This window comes from Chiloscyllium plagiosum, unplaced genomic scaffold (assembly GCF_037043375.1).
Source record: "Chiloscyllium plagiosum isolate Xiang-an unplaced genomic scaffold, Cpla_swu_hap1 HiC_scaffold_26, whole genome shotgun sequence".
In the NCBI taxonomy this organism is placed as follows: domain Eukaryota; kingdom Metazoa; phylum Chordata; class Chondrichthyes; order Orectolobiformes; family Hemiscylliidae; genus Chiloscyllium; species Chiloscyllium plagiosum.
In genome coordinates, this window is record NW_028270164.1 from 23,084,909 (window position 1) to 23,105,061 (window position 20,153).

The 20,153-nt window shown below is 39.8% G+C and overlaps 1 protein-coding gene across 2 annotated transcripts in view; it reads right to left on the minus strand.

Annotated features, from left to right (window-relative positions):
- plxna2 (plexin A2) overlaps positions 1 to 20,153 on the minus strand; it is a 498,163-nt gene that overhangs the window by 36,289 nt on the left and 441,721 nt on the right. For both annotated transcript variants that reach the window (XM_087973574.1, XM_087973575.1), the window contains exons 23-26: positions 8,021 to 8,087; positions 6,729 to 6,875; positions 4,012 to 4,171; positions 1,684 to 1,787 (exon numbers count right to left, since the gene is read on the minus strand). In XM_087973574.1, the coding sequence (XP_087829700.1) occupies positions 1,684 to 1,787; positions 4,012 to 4,171; positions 6,729 to 6,875; positions 8,021 to 8,087 (478 nt within the window). The remainder of the gene's footprint in view (positions 1 to 1,683; positions 1,788 to 4,011; positions 4,172 to 6,728; positions 6,876 to 8,020; positions 8,088 to 20,153) is intronic.

Consider the following 20,153-nt stretch of genomic DNA (forward strand, 5'->3'; position numbering starts at 1 on the left):
ATGACTGACAACTCATCAACTCTTGTTTAATTTTAACCTTTACAGTACCGATTCTCTTTCGCACTAAATTTCAAGTGCTTATTACTCTATACCTTTTAAAAAGATTTACAATGTTATGCTAGGAGAGAATTCAACAATTATTGCACACAGATGCTTTACAAAGCCCTATATGCAAAACATAGAACAGTGGACAATGCTTTTCAACTTTTCACATTTTTACACAAAATTGCTTCAAGAACCCAAATTTCTGAGGTTAATATCACCTAAAACTTTCTAATAATTTGGTAAACTTTGGTTCTTGAAACAAAGTAATGGCTCATTATAAAATACGCTTCCTGCTATTCAATCTCAGAAGCTTTTCCCTATGCTCCCCACATGATCAAACATTTCTAGGTGATAATACCTCCTCTGTGTGTGCGCGTACTAGGCACATGTTTGGCCAAGTTGACTACCACATAGTCATGACAGGTATAGATGGGCTGAATGGTAGATGTCTTTTCCCTCGGATGGGGGATTTCAAGACGAAGCGACTTTTTTTTTAAGGTGAGAGGAGAGAGATTTTAAAAAGATATGAGGGACAAATTTTATTTACACAAAGGGTGCTTCACGTGTGAAATGAACTTCGTGAGGAAGTGATAGATGCAGGCACATTTACAACATTTAAAAAAGACTTAGATAAATACATGAATAGGAAAGGTTTGGAGGGATATGGGCCAGGAGCAGGCAGGTGGGACTAGTTTAACTTGGGATTATTTTCGGCATGGACTGTTTGGACCGAAGGGTCTGTTTCTGTGCTGTATGACTCTATGTACTAAGGCAATTAATATTTATTTTATTTATTTATTGATTGCAATAGTATTTATTTTGTTTTCATCAAGACAGTGAGTTGATCAAAGTAGTAAGTGACTCCATTGCTATGTAGCCTTGAAAACTGGGCCTCCGTAAAGGCACAATTGATATTCTGTTCATAGATGAAGGGGCTGTTTGGAAAGGAGGGGCATGGGAAAGGCAATCAGGTCAAGGAAGAAAATGCAGTACAGGCAGTTATGGGGAGGGGAAAGTAGGGAGAAGATGTGGCTGAAGGAAAGAAAAAAGCTTGGACCTAACATCGAGTGCGATGAGGTTGTGATGCTGCCCAAAGAAGTGGTGTCATAGTAGCAGTGATGGTTAAGATAGTGCTGGCCAACAGCCATCTGCAACCTCTCAATGCAGAGTAGCCAGTACTCACCGGGGTAAGACGTGAGCACTTTAGAGCCAAGCCTAATGAAGTATGCAGACATTTGTCTGTAGCCATCTTCTATGGATGTTTCAAAGCAAGAAATCTCCTGTAATGAAGAATTTTGGAAGCTGGGCCACAAAATTTTAAAAGCATAAGTTGAATCAGCCTATTGTGCAGAATATATTTTGCTTTCTTTAAATTTTGGTAAGGATGAGGGGAGGTTTGAGTTCAGAAGTTGCTTCTTGGGTTTCCACTGATACAGTTTGATTTGGTGTTGTGATTGCCGTGTGTACATTACCTGATCTTTTGCTATAAATTCTGGGTTTTATGATCCTGCCCCACTAGCTACCTGAAGAAGGAGCAGTGTTCCGAAAGCTAGTCCTTCCAAATAAACCTGTTGGACTATAACTTGGTATTGTGAGATTTTTAACTTTGTCCACTCTGCACCTCCACATCATGGTTACCTGATAGTGTGCTAAGGTGTTCAAGCGTTTCCAGTCATTTTCAATCTTGGTGGTGATGTCTTCATCTTGGAGAACAACTCGAGCCATTCGTCCCTGACGCCACTCTGTAGAGATAGACTGAAGATTAGAACTTTCCCATCATATTCTCTACTGCAAAAATACAAGACCATTCTTTCTTTAAATTCTAATTTAAATAAAATACATTCCAAAAATGTTTTTGTTTTCAACTGAAATGGCTACAGTGGAATGCATATGAAGGAACAGATGATAAAATCTCAATTTATAACATTCTTCATTGGTGCCCATCTACTGCTACAGGCACAGAAAAGTCAAGAAACTACAGGGATAGTGTTTTTCAGTTGAAAAGAAAAACCTTTGAAACAAAATTCTGATCTATTATCTTGGGCTAGTAAGCAATCTGAGTATAGAAGAACATTTAGGGGTCAGTGATTGTAATATAATTAGATTCAAATTCTGAATGGAGAAGTAAAGAAATTAGGGTCAAAATAAAGTTGTTGGATTGGAAAGCAACAACATTTGCAAAAGATACCATCCCAATTAATAGGATAGAAAATCACAAGCAGACCAGGAATGGAAATTATTTAAGTGCAAGACACAGAATAAACCGTTGCATTTGGGCCTTGAACGCTGTCAAGGCATTATAATAGACTTTACACCCAATCACTTTCAAAACGTTGGTATGCCAGTTATGCTGACACAGCCTTGGTCCCGCAGGCAATAATGTAAAGGATGGCGAGTTAAATCTATTTAAATGGATGTGATTGAGGAATGAATACTGAAATGCCAGAAGAATGTCCCTAGTCTTCAAAACAGTGCTATGGGATCTGTTATGTCAATCTGTAAAAGCAGACAGATCCACCATTGAATGCTTCATCTGAAAGGCAAAACATCCATCAGCACTATCACACCCTCTCCAAAGAGAAGTGCCAGTGAGAATTGTGTGCTCAAGTACTCAAGGTGGGCTTGAAGCCAGATCCCCTTTGGTGAGATCAGTACCATTAAGCCAAGACGAAACAGGATAAGGGTGAAAGTATTCTGAAGAGTCATCGAGAGACTTCATTAGCGCAGTGTTGCTTCAATCAGGAAGGAGATTGCTGGGCAAAGGAGAATTGGCCAATGAAAAGAAAGCACACCAAAGAGGAGACTATGAACAGGGCCAACAACGTGATGGAAGAGAAAACAACGAGCAGGAATGTGTGTGGCTTAGAACGAAAATGGAAAAGTTATAAGCAAAATAAATGATAATCACAAGGAACAACAATGTCGCTCTGATTCTTTTTAAAGAAAAACACAGACAGCACGGGCAAACATTTAATCTGTAAACTAATAGTGTGAAGGAAGCAATACAGGATTGGAAGGATGCTGAATCAGGATGTGGATGAACTAATGAAAGAATTTTTTTTAAAATAAAGCATATGTTACTGAAAGGAACAAAAGGACTCTAGGTTGATAACCCAACAGTACTAGATACCTTTCATTCAAATGATGAGTGAGGTTCTTTAGAAAATAGAAGAGCGAACATTGATTATTTCCAAACTTGTGTTACAGAACATAGGAAAAGGGTAAGCCGCATAACTATAAGTAGAAAAAGCACTAGAAATTCTAATTATACAGAATCTACAACATAACAGGCCATTTGGTTCTAAAGGTGTTTATGTTCTTAGAACATGCAGATTTTCTCAATTTTGACAAAAGTCCTACATAATTTCAAAAATGTTCTTTTAAAGTTTAATTTTTATCTTATCTTCTGTCTTAATCCAATCATAGTAATTTATTTTGTTGTCAGATAACAGAAATTTAGAAAATAAAGCAATTTAGCGCTTTTAATTTCCAAGTCTGCTGTCTGTAAAAATACTTCATTGTGACTGGCTGCTTAGCTTACATGTTGACATCACTGCTACAGACCAGATTTAAATGGTCACTGCAAAGGGGAAGCCACATGACTGTAATAGCAAGTTCTTTGTGACAATGATGAGCATTGTAGTTTTGGTGTTCATTATAAAATTAATCCCAGTACACATTGCAATAAAAAAAGTAAATATTATTTGCATCATTTTGTACATTGGTGTCAAGGGGATAGATTTGGAGAATGTGCTAGACATGTAGAAATGAAAGGTAGGAATATATTTTTCTAAGCATACAATAAGTAGCTACTAAAAGTGGTTTTGAGGTAGACAGACACAGATTTTAAAAATGTTATGTAATGAGTAAGAAATAGTTCTAGGCTGGATCTAGCACTGGCATAGGTACATTGGGTGAAAAGCCTTGTTTAAAGCATAGAAGATTAAGATTCAACATATTGTGTACCCAGGTCCATATCAACTGCTCGAGGTCGCTGGGAGTAGGGAACGTTTTTATAGCTGGAGTCCAGGATTTTCTCTTTAACTTGGGTGATTGTATCACAATTCAGCACCTTCACCGGAATTTCTGGACTGTTCTCATTCTCTGGATTCACACAATTCAAAATCTACACATAAATTAAAACACAAAACTATGTTTAATATAATCAACTTATTATAAAAACTAAACAGATGTACAGGTCGAACACAAAACTGCCTATAGCTTTGTTAAAGACTGTGCACTCAAGGGGTATTACAAGCAACCTAGCTAGGGTGAAAAAGGTAAATACAATATTGTTTGGGCATGGTGCTGTTAAGAATAATGGTGCTAACTGAACCATATATGGATATAGGACGGACAAGCCATTTAGCCTGTCTGATCCAATGCTGTGCAAGAGAAACTTCGCAACTCTACTTCTCTGCTCTTTGCTGTAACTTTGGAACCCTCTCTCTTTGGGGACTTATCCAATTTGTTCTAAAGGCCAGAACTGAGTCTATCTCCACAACATTTCTCAGCAGTACATTTCAGATCCTGACCATTTGCAGTCTAAAAAGACTTTTCCTCATGCTGCCTCTAGTGCTTCTGCCAATCACTTTAAATCCACGTTCTCTGATCACCGTGCATCTGCCATCAATGAGAACAGTTTCTATCAACTGTCTAGACCCCTCAATGTTTTGAGTACTTTGATCACATTTCTTCGCAATCTTTTCTTCTGAAGTGAGAACAGCTTCAATTTCTCCACCCAATCCAGGTAAATGAAATCCTTTATCCCGAGAGACATTCTGAGATGTCTTTTCTGCACTGTCTCTAATGTCGAACTTTCCTTCCTAGCTGAACCAATGTTTGATATAGGTTCATAACTTCCTTGCTATTATATAGTCTATGCCATCAATTTCAAAGTCAGGGATATCATATGCCTTTTAATCAACTTTCTTCAGCTGCTCTGCAATCTCCAACAAAAGGTATACATACATCGCCAAGTCACTTTGTTTCTGCATCCTTTAGAATTGCTTCTTTTAGTTTATTTTGCCCATCCACATGGTTCCATCAAAAAAATAGTATCACTGCCATATTATTCTTAATTGTTCTTTGGAAAGTTCTGAAGAACTGCCATTGAACCCAAAACGTTAATTCTGCTTTCTCTCCAAATATGCTGCTTAACCTGCAGAGTTTTTCCAGCAATTTGTTTTTGTTAGACACTTAACTGTCCAGCACTGGGTCTTCAGAACAGGTTAGAGGGGGCAGCCTGCCGATAGACGCCAACCAATCAGAGACTTTGGATTTGTCATGGCTCAAGGTACATGAGTGACAGCAGAAGGTTGGCTCACAGGATGGGCATTGCTGGGAAGAGGAGGTGTATCTTTCCCTCTTCACAATGCCAAGTCTCTCAATCAATCACTAAATGCCTCTGAATGATTGAAGGTCCACTCCCCCAATCCCTCCATCATTCACCCCAACACTCCATCCCTGCCTCCAAGCCTGGAGCACAAAGTGATTCACTTTTTGATTTCCCTGTGTGGTAAGCTCTCCACCCACCAATGGGGGAACACCAGCACCAGCGAGATGAGGCCTTCAAGTGAGAAATAATTGCCCTCAAAGGGCCTCAATTTGCATCATGGTAGTTAGGCTGTCTATAGAACTTATTCAAAGTAATGGCGTGAAAATCGTGTCATTCCCACCTGACCCACCTACCTGACTAAATGCCCCCCCTCCCCCATTTTCAAATGTGGCACAGTGGAATGCAGTAAATTCTGTATCTGTTATTGCCACAACATAATATTTCCATTTCCCCAACTGTGTATAGAGTTCACAAACCTTATTTATCCCATCCCGTGCATTTAGATATTTGCACTCTTAACGCAATTAACATGTTATATTCCTTTTAAGCCCAACACCACGCGCTATCTTAGTTTTTAAAAACATGTTCTGTTAGCTCATGCCAACCCTTGGGATATCTGTTGTCCTTTCAAATACCAATTCCTGGTTTCTATTCCTTCTGCAAATTTTGTTTAAAACCTCCCCAATAGCATGAGCAAATTTCTGTGACAGATTACCACTGAACCTGCCAGAAAAGGTTAGAGCTTTTCCACTCTAGTGTAAGTGAACTGTTTAGACAATACATGTATCAATTAAACACAAACAAACTTTGTGCTGAAATAGTCTTTTACTGATGTGGTATCTCATTCTTTTGGATATAAAACCGGTTTCAACATTTTCTCCTCCTTATCTCTCTCTTCAAGAGCTAGGTTTCTTTCTCCCTTTGTAACTGTATTCTTTGTGCACAATTTTGCATTGAATTAACTACTCTAATGCCACCCGATTCAGCTTCAGTAAGTGTTCACCAATAGGATTGGTTAAGATGGTGCACAGTTGTTTGCCATTCTTGCCTGCGCTCAGATTCTCTCTTGGGGGACTCTGGTGAGATGGAGTTGTAAACACAGCAAGTTCCAGTTCAAAGTCCTTAGATAATAAGTGGGAACATGCAAGCATAAGGAACAGTGGGCAGCGTTCTTTCAGCTAAGTCTGCAAAATCGTAGCCTATGATTCTGTCAAAAATGATTAATCAGAAAGTCTTTTTGTTTTAATGTAAGGGGATATTTTGCTTCAAACACCAATTTTCTGGCACACACACACACACACACACACGATTATGGTGCCCAACTGGAGTTGATAATTAAACTCACTAGAGTCTTGTACTCAGTTTGTTGTCGGATCAATTTATCCTCACTCAATGAGTAGCGTGCTTCGCCTGTGATTGCGTCAATTGGTCCTTTCTCCATCTGTTGTTTAATGGCACAGTACAGCATGAAGAGAGGCTCTCCTGCACACTCCTGAAAAATTGAACAAAGAAACTTATTACAGATTTACCTTATATGACAAATACTCTTTAGTTCAGCTACTACCCATCTCTTAGTGATATGGAATGGCAACAGTCCTCAATTCTCAGGGGCATGGAAAAGATGTTATAGCCTCATGGGAAGACAACTTTATCACAGAGCGTTATCTGCCTTTAAAAAGTCATAGATTTGGGAGTGAGGCCTCAGCACCATCAGAACATGGTGGAAGACACTGACACTGTGGCAGGGACCATGACGTCTGCCATGTTCAGCTCCTAGGAGTGTGTTTTGTTTCAGCTAAGATGGAATCAATGTTAAAGATGCTTATTGGAAGCAATGAAGAAAGTTGATGAAAAATTCTGAGAAACCTAGACAATAAATATAAAAGGAGGATTACGATTTGGGGATAAAGATGGAAAGGTGATAAGTCAGTATAATATCAACATGAACTTCACCTGCTGAGTTAATATTATTTCTATACTATGTATATTAAAAAATTTAAAATAAACCTGTAATGTAAAGTTTGCGAAACAAAGCATTAGTTGCATAAATTTGCAACATTTAAAACACTTGGATTGAAAAAAAAACAGATTAATTTTGCACAATCTCAATTTAATTAGTGGTTCTCAATAAAAGCAATAGTTTGGAAATATTACTCAGAAGAAGCTCACTTTTCAGTTAGAGTTTCAAATCAAATTCGTATTCAATTAAACGGGAGATGACGGACAAGTGGGATTATTGCTGGACTGTTAATCCAGAGAGCCAGGTCATGTCTCGGGGATTGTATCCAGCAAAACTAAAAACAAAAAAAAAATCTGGAATTAAGCATCTAATGACGACCATGAATCCATTGCCAATTGTCAGGAAAAACCAAAATGGTTCGCTCATGTCCTTTAGGAAAGGAGAGTACCATCCTTACCTGGTCTGGCCAATAGGTGATTCCAGACCCACAGCAATGTGGTTGACTCTTAACTGCCCTCTGGGCAATTAGGGATGGGCAATAAACATTGGCTTAGCCAGTAAGGCCTGCATATCATGAATGAATGAAAAAAGAAATCTCAGCAATATTTTTGAATAAGAATTGTAGAAAGTGGTGTTTTAAACATTGACAAGTTTCCCTCGGGATTATCAGAACTTACCTTCAGGAATTTATGAAGGAGGAATGCAAACCAATTTGTCAACATTTTCTCAGCCACAGATTCAGTTCTGAGGTTAGAAAGACAAGTGAAGTGTTTAGAAAACATGTCGTTTCAGGTTAATTTAAAACATTCTGATAAAATCACATTGGTCAATTATAATAAATCCTATTGAATGCAACATTTAAACCATTGAGCTGTTAAAATACCCCAAGTCACAGCAGGAAGAAACTGAATAAACAATATGATGAATATGATTTTAAAGGAAATCTTCATAAATCCATCAGTCTGATTCTTACTTTTTTGTTAGTCAGACTGTTCATTGTTCAGCTTATCTTTGTTTTTGAATACTAGATTTTGTCTTTTTTGAAAACAAATAATGAATGTTATCTGACCCAAGGAAACATCATTAAAAATACCAAAACCACCAAAACGTGTGCCAGAGAATCCAGAGAAATACAAGCAACAGAAACAGGAAATAAATATCACCACAGACTATCAGAGCAGTCTGCAGAGAGGAGGTTGGCATTCACATGGGTATTTTATGCTGTGCACAACTTAAAACTAGATAGCTCAATATGACAGAAGTGCCTTCTTCAATCTACTTCTAGTGAATAGAAATGTCCAAGCTATTATTGAAATCAAAATGCAAAAATACTTTAAAATGAGTGGCCATGAAGAGGTGTCAATAGATATGGAGGGACTTTTACAGATCAGGTAGTAAGGGTGTACATTATATTCTAATTACTAAATTCACTCTAATTTGAGAAGCTTGTAAATCATCGATAGCTAGTGAAAATATGGAGTGAACCAATTTAGCAGCAGATACTTCTGCAAGGAGAGATAGACTCTGTTGTAATATATCTGTCCCCAAAGCAGTATTCTGTTGAAATACTAATGCACAGGAAGGGAAGGAGAATTCAGTGTTCCACTATTGGCAGAATTCATTTTGAAAGAACTGAGGGAGTATATATATTTCTTTTAAAAATAGTTAATTGGAATTTAGTTTCTCCACTTTTGTTAATTTTCTCCTCTTCCTCTCCTGAAAGCCATCAGCTTCTTAAACAGCACTAATTACATCTCATTGATTCAGTCATGTAACCACTCTTTTAATAATGAACTGAAGCAGTTGTGATACTGGCAGGCAATTCAGACATGGACTTCACATCCTCCTAATAACCTAATGCACCCAGAAATGATTTGGTGATGGGCAAAAAAACATTCAGTTGTTTTTTTTAGCCATTCATGGAATGTGGGTATCTCTGGCTTGAGCCAGCATTTATTGCCCATCCCTAACTGCCCAGAAATGCAGTTAAGAGTCAACACATTGCTGAGAGTCTGGAGTTTAAAAATGTGTTGCTGGAAAAGCACAGCAGGTCAGGCAGCATCAAAGGAGAAGAAGAATCGACATTTCGGGCATAAGCCCTTCTTCAGGAATGAGGAGGGTGCGCCAAGCAGGCTAAGATAAAAGATAGGAAGGAGGGACTTGCAGGAGGGGTGTTGGGAATGCGATAGGTGGAGGGAGGTCAAGGTGAGTGATAGGTCGGAGAGGGGATGGGGGCGGAGAGGTCGGGAAGAAGATTGCAGGTCAAGAAGGCGGTGCTGAGTCTGAGGGTTGGGACTGAGAAAAGGTGGGGGGAGGGGAAATAAGGAAGCTGGAGAAATCTGCATTCATCCCTTGTGGTTGGAAGGTTCCTAGGCGGAAGATGAGGCGCTCTTCCTCCAGGCGTCGTGTTGCCATGGTCTGGCGATGGAGGAGGCCAAAGATTTGTATGTCCTTGGCGGAGTGGAAGGGGGAATTAAAGTGTTCAGCCACGGGGCGGTTGGGTTGGTTGGTGCGGGTGTCCCAGAGGTGTTCTCTGAAATGTTCCGCAAGTAGGCGGCCTGTCTTCCCAATGTATAGGAGACCACATCGGGTGCAGCGGATGCAGTAAATGATGTGTTTGGAGGTGCAGGTGAATTTCTGATGGATATTGAAGGATCCCTTGAGGCCTTGGAGGGAAGTGAGGGGGGAGGTGTGGGCACAGGTTTTGCATTTTTTGCGGTTGCAGCGGAAGGTGCCGGGAGTGGAGGTTGGGTTGGTGGGGGGTGTGGATCTGACAAGGGAGTCCCGGACGGAGTGGTCCTTCCGCAATGCTTATAGAAGTGGGGAGGGAAATATATCCTTGGTGGTGGGTTCCGTTTGGAGGTGGCGGAAATGACGAAGGATGATCCAATGTATCTGGAGGTTGGTGGGGTGGTAGGTGAGGACTAGTGGGGTTCTGTCCTGGTGGCGATTGGAGGGGCGGGGTTCAAGGGCGGAGGAGCGGGAAGTGGAGGAGATGCGGTGGAGAGCATCGTCAACCACGTCTGAGGGGAAATTGCGGTCTTTGAAGAAGGGGGCTATCTGGGTTGTTCGGTATTGGAATTGGTCCTCCTGGGAGCAGATGCGGCGAAGGCGAAGGAATTGGGAATATGGGATGGCATTTTACAGGGGGCAGGGTGGGAGGAGGTGTAATCTAGGTAGCTGTGGGAGTCAGTCGGTTTATAGTAAACGTCCGTGTTGAGTCGGTCATCCGAGATAGAGATGGAGAGGTTGAGGAAGGGGAGGGAGGAGTCTGAGATGGTCCAGGTAAATTTGAGGTCGGGGTGGAAGGTGTTAGTAAAGTGGATGAACTGTTCAACCTCCTCGTGGGAGCACGAGGTAGCGCCGATACAGTCATCAATGTAGCGGAGGAAAAGGTGTGGGGTGGTGCCAGTGTAGCTGCGGAAGATGGACTGTTTCACATATCCAGCGAAGAGGCAGGCATAGCTAGGGCCCATGCGGGTGTCCATGGCTACTCCTTTAGTTTGGAGGAAGTGGGAGGATTGGAAGGAGAAGTTGTTAAGAGTGAGGACCAGTTCAGTCAGTCGAAGGAGGGTGTCAGTGGAAGGGTACTGGTTGGTTCGGTGGGAAAGGAAGAAGCAGAGGGCTTTGAGGCCTTCGTGATGGGGGTGGAGGTGTATAGGGACTGGATGTCCACGGTGAAGATAAGGCGTTGGGAACGGGGGAACTGAAAATCATGGATGAAGTGGAGGGCGTGGGTGGTGTCCCGAACGTAGGTGGGGTCATGGTCAAGGGGGCAGTAGGAGGAGGTGTCCGCGAACTGGCGTTTAGTCTCAGCAATATAAAGATCGGTGCGCCAAACTACCACCGCGCCTCCCTTTTTTTACTCCTCTTACAGGACAAGAGGTTAAAGGAGGGCTGTTGGCAAGGGCAGGGGACGGCTTTGAGAGAATATTCCCTTTGCCCACCATTAGTGTCTCCAAATGCTCTTCAAGTTGGGGAGGTGGAGAATTGAGGCCCTGAAGCGACCAGATATTTTTTCATCAACATGTTCAAAGATATTATTACATACCTCTGGAGCAGATGGGACTTGAACCTGGTCTCCTGGCTCAGAGGTATGGACATTATCACTGCACCTCAAGAGCATTCCTCTTTATTGACCACAAATAGATCATACAAGGGCCTTTATTACTTAGAATTTCTCTTCTGTTTGGTAGTTAATTGGAAACGCCTTTTCAGTAATTTTGTCTGTTAGTTCATTATTCAGTACTGTTATGTTTGCGTTGATTTTAGTGTATTTACGTTTGTTACTGGGAAAGTCCTGGCTCTTTTTGAACCTTATTGGCTTTATGAGAAATGGAAACATTGTGTGACTTAATATGGGACTGCAGCACTTCTCTCTACCTTCAAATTTATGGTATGAAATGCAATAACACAGTGAACTCAATATAATATGATGTATCCCACATCTGTGGTGCCATCTGCATTATATTTTCATTGAAGAATCAGAGATATCATAGAATCCCTACAGTGCAGAAACAGATCACTTAGTGCATCAACTCTACACTAGCCCTCTGAGGAGTATCCCACCCAGATCCAGCCCATACTCCTTCTCCATATCCCCACATTTCCCAAGGCTAATCCATCTGACTTGTACATCACTGATTACCAAGGGGCAATTTAACATGGCCACCTGACCTGCACATCTCTGGACTGAGAGAGGAAACCAAAGCACCCGACGGAACCCACACAGACACAGGGAGAACATGCAAACTCCACACAGACCGTCACCCAAGACTTGGATTGAACACAGATGCCTGGTGCTGTGTGGCAGCAGTGCTAACCACTGAGACACTGTGCCGCCCATTTTAATGCCACAAAATGCAAAAACAGAAACAGGGTGGTCATGAGGATTGAAATGACATGATTCCATTTACATTAGTGGGGCTGGACAAATGGTGTTAAGCAAGTGAAGTAAGAATTAATAGTAAAACTATGAATTAAAACAAATCCATCCATGTACCAGGCAGTATCGCAAATAGCAATGACAATAATTACACAATCTCATGACTTTTCAAGCAGCCACAGTGAGGTTTGGTACTGGGTCTCATTCCAATAGAATTATACAAGATTTTTAAAAAATCCATCATGCTGTAGATTACCATTATTCAATTTATTGTCACAAATTATCACACAGCTCAAAGCAGAAGCAAGAGGCATTTAATGCTTAAAGGATTAAATGCAAGAACTTCTTTGCTCATGTGTTGCCTGTCATTTGCTGTACTTTAATACTATTCTAATTTGCATTATACCATTGTTGAAAGTATTACACAAGAAAAGCGGAATCTATAGTTGCAAGTAATAAATGACATAAGTGATGAAATAGTATTGCAAGTGCAAGGAGCTGGTAATGGAGCCCCCGACCTGAATATATACAATATCTGTGGAGATAATGATGCAGAGTGTTAAAATTGTCACCTCTGGTTAATAACATCTGCTGGAAATTCTGCAGACTGAAACTCCATTAAGATGTTAATCTATGAAAACATCATTCTACTTCTGTGTGGAAAGTGTTCCTTCCTCTCTTTTTAGAATTTCAAATATGCAAATGATACATCCATGGGAAAAGATTGAATATGAGCAATATAAGGCTGTCACTTTATCACTTGACCTTGTGGCAACATAGTCTACAGATGCATGTGCAGAAAATTATGCCATAATGTTTTAAATTTAACTGGGAGCTGCAACAGCCACTTACAATCAGGGAAAGCAAAATACAGATTGAGAAGAGATTACAGTTCCTCCAAGTTATCTGCTCAAATACGTTTAAATTGTTTTTTATTCTCCAATTAAAAACAGTTAACTTGTTGCAAATCATTTTAACAGGTTTTCTTCGGAGGAATATTAGCAGTTAAGGCCAATTTACTTAAAAGCCATAATTTTAATTATACTCCAGTGAGGATGTCTAGTTCTCTTTATCTAGCCTAATAGTCAAGATGTCCATGATTAACACTGAAGGAAGAATAGTAACATTAAAACCATCATTTGGTTTTGGTGCCATTTAGTTTATTATACACACAGAAGCTGTGCAAAAAATTCCCTCTATGAAGGATACATAGAATTGTCTTGTAGGGGGTCAGGGGGGGAAATCATGGCTCAGTGGTTAGTACTGCTGCCTCAGCACCAGGGACTCAGGTTCAATTCCACCCTCAGGCAACTGCGTATGAAGTTTGCACATCCTTCCTGCATCTGAATGGGTTTCCTCCTACAGTGAAAATTGTGCAAGTTAGGTAAATTGGCCTTGGGAAATGCAGTTACAGTGGTAAAGTAGGAGGGTGGGTCTGGGTGGGGTGCTCTTCAGAGGATTGGTGTGCACTCGATTAGATGAATGGCCTGCTTCCATACTGCAGAGATTCTACATTTACAAATTCGCTGATGACACAACCATAGTCGGTCGAATCTCAGATGGCAACGAAACAGATTACAGGTGGGAAGTGGAAGACTCCACCTTGACTTTCGGCAGGATGTTACTCATTCCCCCTACACATGAACAGCACAGAGTGGAGAGTGTCAAGCTATGGGAGTGGTCATCCAAAATAAGCTGTCTTGGACTCTTCACGTGGATGCACTGGTTACAAGGACCCAACAACATCTCTTTTTCCTCATGCAGCTGATGAAATTTGGCATGATGGCGAATACCCTTGCAAATCTTTATAGGTGCGCCATTGAGAGCATTCTGTCTGGATGTATCACTACCTGGTATGGCAATTGTATCATTCAAGATTGGAGACGGTAACAGAGAGTGGTGAACGCGGCCCAGATAATCACAAAGGCCAACCTCCACCTATAGAATCCATCTACCAGGCCCGCTGTTAAGGGAAGGCCACCAGCATTCTTAAAGATCCATCCTACTCGGGCAATGTTTTTCTACAACCTCTACCATCGGGGAGAAGGTACAGTAGCCTGAACACATGCACCAGCCGGTTTCATAACAGTTTCTACCCTGCTGTTGTTAGAATACTGAATGAATTCACAAACTCTTAACATTCGCCTGTACCTGTGTTTTTATTTTTGCCGCTGTTTACCTATTATTTACTATCTATGTTAATTAACTCTGTGATCTGCCTGTATTGCTCGCAAGACAAAGCTTTTCACTGTGCTTCGGTACACGTGAAAATAAATTCAATTCAATTCAATATAGGTCTGATGACAGGTTTCAAAATGTTAGATGTCTAACAAACTAATTTCAGATTTTATTGAAATTATTTTCTTTTCTGGAAAATACCATCAATTTAGCACCTGATAATAAACTACCTTGCATCAGATGGTTGTAAGGTCAAAGCACAAGCTAGAATTGAGCACAGGTACTTGACTAGCACTTCTGTGGCACCATCAGAATTGTGGTCCTTTGCCTGTGCTTTTAATCCAAATCTCTTTCTGCCAACACAGGTAGATAGTAAAGAATGCTCCCAAGAAACAACATACGAAGAATTTTCCAGATGACCTCGTCAATGACCATTTCAGAAACAACATGACCAAATTTAGTGTAATGTGTAATTTCTCTCATTAGACTTATCTGCTAATTGGCCGTTGCATTTGCCGAAGAAGAACAGTGATTGCACTTCCATTTGTCTGACTGGAGAATTTGGAAGATGCTCAGGACATCATCTGGTACCAGAGAAATGCTAAATTTCTCTTTCATTTATTTCCTTAGCAGATATAATGTTGCCAGATTAGGAAGCAAAGTCAATTCAGATTGTAGATTTTATTTTACCAACACAAATCAAGTTCACTTCATGACTGAACACAATGCTGGGAGTTGTATTTCATTACTTCCATTCTAAGTAACTAAGATCACTGTCTGGAATATCAGAATTGTTCATGAAGTACAATTCGGCATAACATGTAGAAATTAGAAATCTTTATCATATAGCTGGTGGCCCACTGCCAATCTTTTAAAGAGTTGACTTCTCTTTAAGAATCATTTTCAAGTTCTAGTGATGTAATGAACATGCTTCTAAGGAAAGCTCCAATCAACAATGCAATAGTCAACTATAATTAACTAATTCAGGAAAGGGTGTAATGTGATCTGTCTTGGCTTGCAAACTGTTCAACCAATCCGAATCTTTCTAAAAATTATAAATGCAGGTCTATCATTGAACTCATTATTTTGCCCCAAGCAATGTCTTGCTGATGAGGCTGTCAAGTTTTAGAGCAACTATGTCATTAAAAAAAGTTAAGTGCACATGCTTGTTATTGAAAAGGGACATGAAAAAATACAATTACTTAATTAGGATAGCAATAAAACAATCTTCTACTGTCTAGATAGATACATTCTGAATGTTCTTTCAGAGATACAGATTTGTAATTCACGGTGACACTCTCAGTCATTCGCTCTAGAATTAAAGGGTCATTTGGGAAGGAATGAACATAGTTACACGTGCTGGGAATCAGGAGAATCCAAATTGGGCTGTTCCATGTGGGCAAAGCATTCAAATGAGCTGTATTTCATGGTACATAAATTTCACTGTTATTCAGGTTGGTAGTGAAGACTGCAATTTCATATGGGTAAAGTTTGAAAGTGCTAAGTCCAGATTCCTAGCATCTGTGTACAATGGCATTCTGGGAGATCTGGGGTAATTGCAGTGGTTGCCAGGTAGTAGTGCACTGGCAAGGATGCAAGGAGGGACAAAATGAGCTGAAGAAAGAGACTAAATGCTATGAAAGAAGAGGAAAGCAACTGCATCACCATGAAATACAGAATCATTCAAGTTATATCATTTTCCATTTGTGTTAGTGAGCTGACCTGTCCAGCACATGCAGTCATTCACTCTGCCCATGCCAGCACCTTGAAAGAAGTATTTAAATTGTCCAATTACTCCATGACTGTGCCTACTGCTCTTTCCCTATAGTCCTGGGAATGATTCCTTTGTAAGCATATATTCAATGCTCTTCGAAAGCTTATAGATGAAAGAACAAAGATTATGCTCAAGCCCTTGATTAGGAATAGAATATATGGCTATTTGAAGAACCGATTGGCAAAAATAATACAAAGACTTTAATAAGAAAAAAAATAAATAGACAATGGGTTCATACAACATTAAATTTAAAATAACCCAAAATGTATTTTCTAGTGATGCCATCGTTGCTGCGAACATAAAAACCTTTTTTATTTTTATGGCATGGAAGGTTATGTTACAGTGAAAGAATAATGAGACTTAAACATACAGTAGACTTTATGCTGACATTACTATATCGAGAGCAGTTTTCTCTGTATACTTCTGTTTTTGTTCAACTGGAGTCAAAACTTATTAGTAGAACTAAACTGTCCATTGTTATTTTAGTCTACCCCATATTTTTGAAAATAAAATGTCTCCCTCAGGCCACAGGCAATCTTTTCCAGATGCTTCAAAATATTTAAAAAGCCAATTCACACACAAATGTCACTGCGTCTGCATGAGGCCATCTTCCTCACTTATTTGGAATGTGATTTTCAGATGTTCTCTATTTAATCTCTGGGTATGATTTCCTTCTTAACATTCCAGCAGGGAGCATTTGATACTTTACTCTGGTTATATTTAGGATCCTAGAAACCCAACTTTCAACAACAAGGAAGCTTCCTTTCAATAAAGCACAAACAATGGTTAAAATTTAAGCATAAATGATTGAGAATGGACTATATTTTAGTGATAGAGCCAACATATACCTGAAAAGGTAATCTAGATAATGTTTATTTTATGTAGGACACAAAAGGACAGATTTATATATGTGTCCACCTAACGTACTGTTTGAAGAAACCCTCCTGCTGTATTTTTGTAATCACAGAGCAAAATTGAATCTGTAGGTTTCAAAGGTAGAATCTGATATGTGCTCTCTCTTCTGTTAACAATTCCCAACATTGTTGGTGGTTATCAGCAGTACCTAATGCAGTGACTCTTTATTAGATCACATCAGTGTCCAAGGATAGCCTACAGCTTAACATCAGTGAGGGAGGATTTAGTGGCAGTGCAGTTCCATTGAATTTAATCTGTTAACAGTAAATGTAGATCTTTGGTCCGCCCTTTATTCACAAAAGGATTTGCTACATGTACAAGAAAAGTAAGAGATTTTAAGATAAAGATCAGTTTTGAATGGTGACTGGGCCATTCATTGGGTAGACAAGTGGGGTGGGGAGAGGTGACATAGTAAAATCGAGTGAGTGAGTGAGTGCAGTGCTGCTCTCTTTGCTCACTATGTCATGACTCCTGCTCGCAGTTGCCAACGCAGATGTACAAGGACAAAATCTCAGTTATAAAACACCCACTTATAAGGTCAAATGTCACGAGTCTCAATTTTACGAGCTGGGATCTGCAGGATTGGACAGGCAGAAATGAGTAGTGACAAATTCACTCTTTCCAGAGGCTGAAGCCTTGGAGATCTGAACTCCCAGGCCTCACTTGAATGTCTTGGCATTGACCCTTGTTTGGGGAAATGCCTTTGACCAAACACGTATAAATTAACAGAGAATCAAGCCACTGGTAGTGACTGACAGTTAGGGTGCATTACAAGGTAACTGAGAAAGAATAGAAATTTCAGGCTAAGATGCTGTCTTTTGCTGGCAGGTCCTAAACCACATCACTCTCAGTTGGCCCAGAGAAAATATATTCACAAACACCCCTCAACTGTTTTCAAATCAACCGATGCAAGTTACAACATGGTTCCTTACAGGATGGTTCAATTTAATTGAAAAAAAGCCCATTCATAATGGGAACCTGTTGTGTCTCGTTTTGTCACAAATGTTAAATGTCGGAATCTCTGGTGATAAATGAATTTCCCTTTCCTGGGCAAATTATTTCTCCATAACGGACAAAAATAATCAAAATTGCCGGGAAACCATCCAGCTCCCATTAGTTTGAGAAGAATAACATGCCAACGTTATTTTCTCAGAAGTTATAGTTCACTTATAAATGATCGAACATTTTGACAGCAGCTACAGAGTTAAGGCTTTTTAACCTAAAACTGGTGACCAAGTTGAATGTGCAATAACTAGGATTAATTTATCATTTCAGAACTCCAACAGTATTTAGAAACTAAAGCTTCACATTTATGGTTCATGATAGCCTTTGATCGTACCATAGCTTTGTGACACTTTCACAAATATTTAACATCATACACTTGTGCGGTAGACATCACAATAGTTTCCCTAAAATTAACTTCACCACTGTAAGAGGAATGACCAAACAAAACACAACTTTCAATTACAAACATATTTTTCTAAGACACTTGAGTCAATAGTTTTAAAATAAGCACAAACCTGTTTCTCATCAATTATAAACAAGAAACAAAGAACGAAAGGAAATGCCTTGTGCTTTTAGACTAGTCTTAGCTTTGTAAAATCCCACAATAGAATATGACAAAAACAAGTTTTTTTTTTAAAAACCCACAAAAGTAAACAGACAATGAAAAATAATGGGACATTCAGCATCTGTCTTCTATTAGTACCTGGTATTTCTATGTTCTCACAAAGCAAAGGTCATGTTATGCTTCAGAAATTAGACTGTGGTTCAGATTCACATTGTACCCTAACCCCCTCCAAAGGCCGCAGACAAGCTAAGTGGTGTAAACTCATCTGAATCACGCAAATCTGTGCAGACTAATGTCAATCCACTGCAACTGGGAGTCTTCCTGCTGATCGGAGGCTGCAAGAACAAATGGTGCCTGAATCAAACCCTCCATGTGCATGCAAAGGTACAATTGTAACAGCATTGATTCTAAATTAGAACTGATCGTTTTCCTTCCTTTGATGAGTGAAACTGCCCCACAGTTGGCCCCAATTAAAGGAAATAATTCAAACGGCTCAGTGAAAAATTAGGTTTGTCTTGATGACATGCAGAAAAACATGGGACTAAATTGAGGGACTGTGTGAATTGGAATAGGCAGAAAATGACCTGACACTGCTGCTATATGACTGTGTTGAGTATGATTACAATGGCAAAGTAAAAAGAATGAGTGTGATTACTGCATCTCGGTTGGTAGGCTGAAAAATATTTTTTTCTTCAGATAACAGCATTTTCTGAAAAAAAATCCAGGCCCAGTCAACATCACAGTGATGTAGCAGCGATTAGGAAAAGCCCAAAAATGCTCCCAGCTACAGGTGCCAGGAGGCAGAACATTGACAACATTGGATATGGTGGGGAGGAGAGCACTTTGGTGGGTGTTCCTGAATGCTGTGCAGTGAAAAACATGCCAATGCAAATGCTGGAATGGCTACATTAACCGTCAACTTACTGCTTTGGCTTAAATAGGAAGAAAGGAGACTTAGCTAGAATGCTGGAAGTATCACCATCATCAGAAGAACAATGAATAGAATACCCCCAAAAAGTTGATCTTTCATTTGATTTTGTTGAGAAGCATTTTGCTTCTCATTTTATGAAAAGAATCTCTCTCATTCCCTCTGGCCTGTATAAAGCAGACAAGGTGAAGTTAATTGGAATTGAATGTCATGGCAACTCAGCAACAAATAAATACGAGACTCCTAAATCATTACCAACAAGGTTCTCAGGTATCCCACTAATTCCTGCCTTATCTGGATCACAGTTTGGTAAGCACAGAAAAATACCTGGCCGTATCCGAAATTATTTTCACTTTAATCAGTGAATTTATGTCAACTGATAGGAAAGAAAATAGGGCAGTTGGTGTCTCTACTTTCTGTGACTTGATCGTAAATTATTCTACCAATCAATCTGGATTTAAGTTGATCATAACTGATAATGTTTGATGAGTGTAGCATGAGCAGCAGCTGATAACTCTAGCAGCAAGGCTCCCAATGTTCACTTAATGTTTCCCTTTCGG